Source organism: Branchiostoma belcheri, unplaced genomic scaffold, assembly GCF_001625305.1.
Source record: "Branchiostoma belcheri isolate BF01 breed outbred unplaced genomic scaffold, Haploidv18h27 scaffold87, whole genome shotgun sequence".
NCBI classification, from domain to species: domain Eukaryota; kingdom Metazoa; phylum Chordata; class Leptocardii; order Amphioxiformes; family Branchiostomatidae; genus Branchiostoma; species Branchiostoma belcheri.
The window spans coordinates 224,357-229,772 of NW_017804542.1; the positions used below are offsets into that span (position 1 = coordinate 224,357).

The following is a 5,416-nucleotide window of genomic DNA, read 5'->3' on the forward strand; positions in this document are numbered from 1 at the left end:
TCACGGTGGTAAGTTTTAGTTACGTATAGTGTGTGTGTGTGTGTGTGGGGGGGGGGGGTTAGGATGACTCACGAGTTCTCCAGAGCTCACAGTGTCAGATTGAGTAGTGTTCACAGGCGGAGAAATGGCAGATGGTCGTGTTTGTGCCCAAATGGAGAGGCGATAAGTCTTGTTGTGTTGAAAAAGCAGCCATCTGACATGTTGTATGGGGTAGAATGTGCATTATTTGTTTCTGTATCTTTATCTGTATAGCCGGTATAACTGTCCTTCACTTGTAACACACCAGCTTCTGTATCTGTATCTGTATAGCCAGCATACATATGTAACTGCCCTTCGGTGCATCTCTATCTGTAAAGACGATATATTATCCACCCTTCCTTCCCTAACACACCAGCTTCACAGGCATGTCACACAGTGGCAGCTGGCTATATCACACTGAGCAACCTGCCACGAAACCATTGCACATGTAGCTGTTTAAAGCTACCGAGTGATGATGCCGGTACTGTATTTGATGTAGTAGATTTGTGGAAGCGGGATGTTGAAATGTTACCCATGTAGTTGAGGAATCTACGAACCAACACCTGACGATTGTGATGAAAATCATTCCTTCCCTGCGAGGTGGAAAAAAGATAATATATCGAGCAGTTTGGAACGGCGTGTAAGCTCAGAACCTGCCGTTATGACACAGTGCACCTCACAGATAAGAAAATATTTTGCATATCCTTTGTGACTTGAGAGTAGGTTAGGATTTTTTGCGGCAATATACATACAACGCAGGCAACATCAAACCAGGTATGATAGCTCTCCAGCCCAAAGTGCGAACAGCGTACTAATAATATCCATCCCTATCATCAGTTTGATAGAAGCCATTAAGACCGTGCAGCTATTCTATGCCTGCGTTTCCATCCAGCAGTCATCACTGAAGCGTCAGCTGTCAGAGGGAGGTTGTTCCTCCCTAGCACGTTGGCAGAACATACTGCACCTGCATGAAACCAGTAATGTATTGTACATAGCACTTCTCTGCAGAACGTCTCATATAAGGTTGTATTCGCTCATATAAGGTTAGCATTTCGACAGTAGTTTCCAAATGTTGTTTCGGAAAGAATATCCTCTGCAACAGGCAAAATTCTGATGCAACGTTGACCAAAAACCCAACAAAAAATGCAAAAATACGGGGTACTGCGCAGGCGCAGTACGTTCTGCCGATGTGCTTTCCTCCCATCTTCTGACATGGAAGGGAGATTTGTAACTGTCTAACTCGCCTCAGATCCAGAAGTGAATGGGCAAATGACAGTGCAATGAAGCCCAAGCCATTCAGCTTGAAATTCTTTTTTTGGGTACCTCAAGCCTAAAAATTTCTAAGTGAACAGAAAAAGACTTGGGTGTATAACATAGAAAATGTCAGCAAAATAAAATAACAAACAATATGTGTTGCTTCCTCTCATTAGATCTGGAAGTTATTATCATAAAATTCTATTATACTATTTATAGTGAGTTGTTTAATTTCAACATTTTAAACATTCTAACGATAAAAAGGTTTTATTATTTTCTCTAACTTGTACCTACACTTGTATATTCCCTACACAGATATCTAGGTGCACCAAGAGTAAAAACTTAAGCACACAGCTACAACGTTGATGCACGAAAGTACATAATACGTACCCAGTATGCACCTTTGAGCTCTGCAAGTGAGGAAACAGGCTAGGGAATATATGGCAATCTCTACAAATGTTGGCTTAGGGAAGTAACAAGCCACTTGTGGCATATAAAAACTGACTAAGTCATGAGGGGAAGTCGTAAATAAGCAGGCAAAGCACATCGTTGTCTCCGCTATTAACATTTAAGTGTTGATGCCGCCTTACTCATTGTGTATTGATGGAAAAGGTGAGGCATTGCTTAAAGTCTATGTGGAACGGATAGTCGTTTGGGATAACTGTTATGTCGGCTCTGGATCCTGGAAATGGCGCATGTTTGTCTTAATGTGCGTTTTCAGCATTACATGAATGTGTTCTTCATAATGAAAACAGGTGGGAGGATTTCCCTCTCATTGCTGTGTACTGCTTCTGCCTCGATGTCAAATTTATTATAGCTGTGAAATGTCTTCAGAGAGGTGCTTCACGATTTTTCACGTTTCCCATCCGAGAAAGTATTTTGTCAGGATTGTCGCGGAGACATATGGTGGCTCACCGTAGCGGAAAATGATCTTCGCTCCTGGCAGGTGCTGTTAAACCAGTCAGCTGAGGACTCTACAATGGTGGCAAGGTGTGGTCTTGTGGTTAGGGTTGTTGTCTCAGAATCTGAAGGTTTTGGGTTCGAATCCCTGGCAGGCCCCAGCTAGTATTGTGTCCTTGGGAAAGGCACTTTGCATCTATCAGCTCGGAATGTAGGCAGATTTGCCTATGTCATTAATCACGCCGTCAGCGGTACTGCGCAGGCGTATTTCTCGTGACCCCAGAATTTGACCCGAAATCCAAGATGGCGGACAGACAGGAGCGGCTGCGGACGACTCTCGCATTTAGCCAGGTTTACCACGTATACAGACAGCACAACGGATTTCTGACCGCTGTCGGGAATTGGAACGTTTTCAGTTCATAGCCTACAACTTTTATCGTAACAGTCTGATAACGTAAAAGCGATTTTAGGACAATTTTTTACTGTCTGACCGGACGTAACAACTGCTTTGTGTGGGGGAGCCCGTGCGGGCTTACGCTGCACTAGTTAGAGTATTTGGTCTGTTGGTATCGGCCCTTTGGTATGCATATGTTGTCGCAAAATTACTAATGAAAAATTACAAATGAATTCAACCTTTTCGGACCACGTTTGCTCCCAAGTTTAAGTAATTTGGTGCACGATGTTTGCGTAGCAAAAACTATATTTGTAATCAGCAAATTATAGATAGCGGTGTCAGGACTTTTTATACACAAGAGAACGTACGTTTCACAACCCTTCCAGTAAATACATGTACGTAATGTAGTAGGTACTACTACTAGTAGTTTCAGCCTTAGTTTCAGTTACATATCTCTGGAACGAAAGAATTCACTCCAAACATGTATTTTCTTTGAAGTCATGTCTTTAATCTTTTGACTTTACGTAAACCAAGGACGTTGTATCGGTCTTAAACGATGACCAGGGCGGCCTTCTCTGGTCCGAGGTCGCTCTCAAACGCCGACTTCAGTGCTGCAATGGCCCGCTCCCTGTCGGTCACCTGCACGTGCAGCTTGCAGGGGATGACAGCACCTCCACCTTTCTGTCCTGGCATGGGCCAAGGTGCGAAAGACTGGCGGGGTTCTCCGGTGGCCACGCTGTTTTGTGGATTACAAAGAAAGAAATGAGACAGTAAATCAATATCTCACCACCGTCATGCGTGTGAGTTGCTATTAGAAAATTAATCACATTTCTTATACATGTAATGTAGGAAACAGTACAGTTCACGAGTCTTTCTTTGTTGTATACATAAACAAGTCAGAATACATAAACATGTTTTTGTCACACATCCGTCATAATGAACTAATGCTCACCATGTCAGTTCTGCCACCTCGCCCTCCGCTTTCATCCTGCGGAGAATGGTGGACAGGCCGGCTGGAAGGCGTCCGATCCACTTTCCAGCGATGTGGCGGACCGTCGTGGACCTCTTGGTGTCGGTGACGACGTCGTGGTCCGCCGTGGGTATGCTGTCCAGTGGTGGCATCACCACCACCAGGGCGTCCTTGTCCATAGGGTTGTCCGGCTCCGGCACAACCTTCATCCTGAGACCCAACAGCGGCCTTCGGCGGAAGATGTGATACCTGTCGTGAAGTGCCAAGTTTTAATTTCATTTGCAGTTTTAAAATGTCACTTTTTTGAGATGTCATTGTTACGCCCTCGCAAAACATCAATACTCCATACTACAAACATTACAGTACCCATGCAAGACAAAAAGAAAGTACACGCCATTGTTAGGCAAAAGTCTGCAAAATCACACCTTACCCCTTGATAACCACGCCGTCCACCGTGATTTCAATAGCGCCCTGGGCCGCGCTTGGGTCCGGCATGGTTGGCGGGGAGGAAGAAGAAGCACTCTTCTTGCGCTTCTCGCATGACCCACTGGCCATACCTGTCTCCCGAGGTGCCTTTCCTGAGAAGGAGAAGGACAGGTCACCATTTTGAAATACACATCCTTGCACATGCGACCACAAGGAAGGGCGTCAGATCTACCCAGAGTCCTTCTTACTCCACAATGTATCTAAATATTGACGGGAAATTGATTTGTAGTGTCAATCCGAGCGTCTTTAATTATTGGACATCAATACCCGACACATCGTCCTCTTACATTGCTTTACACGGCTGGTTACTGGTTTGGCATGTATGAGTAAGCGCCAGAAAAAAATACATGTTATCACGTTGCTCGTTTATCACCCAGATACACGTACACTGCATTAAAAATACATGCGTCTACTTACGCTTCTTGTCCATGTTGTCAAGTCTGCACGCCGACCTGAGCAGGTTGAAACTTTGCAAAAAACTTAAACCGACTCCTTACACCGTACAAATGCGACCGACTTGAACGGGCGACACAATACAAATGAATTCTTCCTGACATGCCCGATGAAGTGCGAATGCTTTGCAATTTATGACCTGCGATACTGGACCTTTTTTTGGCTGTTGTTGCTATGGAGAAAGGAGATTCCCAGTCACATCAAAATCAGCAATACGGTACGCAACCGTCCTCATGATATCAATGCATAAGGACGTGCAGAATACGGCATCGTTTTGTGGCATCATCTGTATCTGTATCTGTATCTGTATAGCCGGTATAACCGCCTTTCGGCGTAACACACCAGCTTCGCAGGCACGCGGCGCGGCGGCAGCTGGCTATATTACACCGATCGACTTGTTACACCTAACCCTTGAACTTCTAGCTCTAGACATTGTTTAAAGCTATCTATTGACAATGCCCCTACTGTACGTGGTGACAGTGAGTTCCACTCTGCGATAGTTCTAGGAAAGAATGAATTCTTGAACACCTCAATCCTTGGTTGATAACTCTGGTACTTGAATGCGTGGCTATTTCTTGTTCTCTTCTGGGCTGGTATTAGGTACTTAGTAGTTGGGACATCCACCAGTTTATTAGTCATTTTGTACATCATGCATAGTCTAGACATCTTTCTTCTGTCTTCCAGTGAGGTCCACTGTAGGTTTCTTTTCATTTCCGTGACACTAGCACCTCTTACATAGTTGTTCATACAGAATCTTGCAGCTTGATTCTGATACGGTAAGGATGGGTAAGAATGTGTAAGGATGGGTAAGGTTGGGTAAGAATGTGTAAGGATGGGAGAGGATGGGTTAGAATGTGTAAGGATGGGAGAGGATGGGACAAGAATGTTTAAGGATGGGAGAGGATGTGTAAGGATGGGAGAGGATGTGTAAGAATGTGTAA

The 5,416-nt window shown here is 44.5% G+C and overlaps 2 protein-coding genes across 2 annotated transcripts in view; one reads left to right on the forward strand and one right to left on the reverse strand.

Annotated features, from left to right (window-relative positions):
• LOC109487224 (E3 ubiquitin-protein ligase MYCBP2-like) overlaps positions 1-5,416 on the forward strand; it is a 212,734-nt gene that overhangs the window by 8,887 nt on the left and 198,431 nt on the right. The window lies entirely within an intron of this gene.
• On the reverse strand, positions 3,080-4,723 carry LOC109487283. Its single transcript, XM_019791270.1, has 4 exons — positions 4,440-4,723; positions 3,967-4,114; positions 3,519-3,785; positions 3,080-3,302 (listed from the first exon to the last, which is right to left on the reverse strand). The coding sequence occupies exons 1-4, from the start codon at positions 4,450-4,452 to the stop codon at positions 3,116-3,118; spliced, it is 615 nt and encodes a 204-aa protein (XP_019646829.1). The 5' UTR covers positions 4,453-4,723; the 3' UTR covers positions 3,080-3,115.

Coding starts and splice junctions, on each gene's coding strand:
- LOC109487283 (XM_019791270.1), bottom strand. Junction 3,786..3,966: donor GACGGCGTGGTTATCAAGGG/GTAAGGTGTGAT, acceptor ACTTCACGACAG/GTATCACATCTTCCGCCGAA. Junction 3,303..3,518: donor GAGGTGGCAGAACTGACATG/GTGAGCATTAGT, acceptor TCCACAAAACAG/CGTGGCCACCGGAGAACCCC.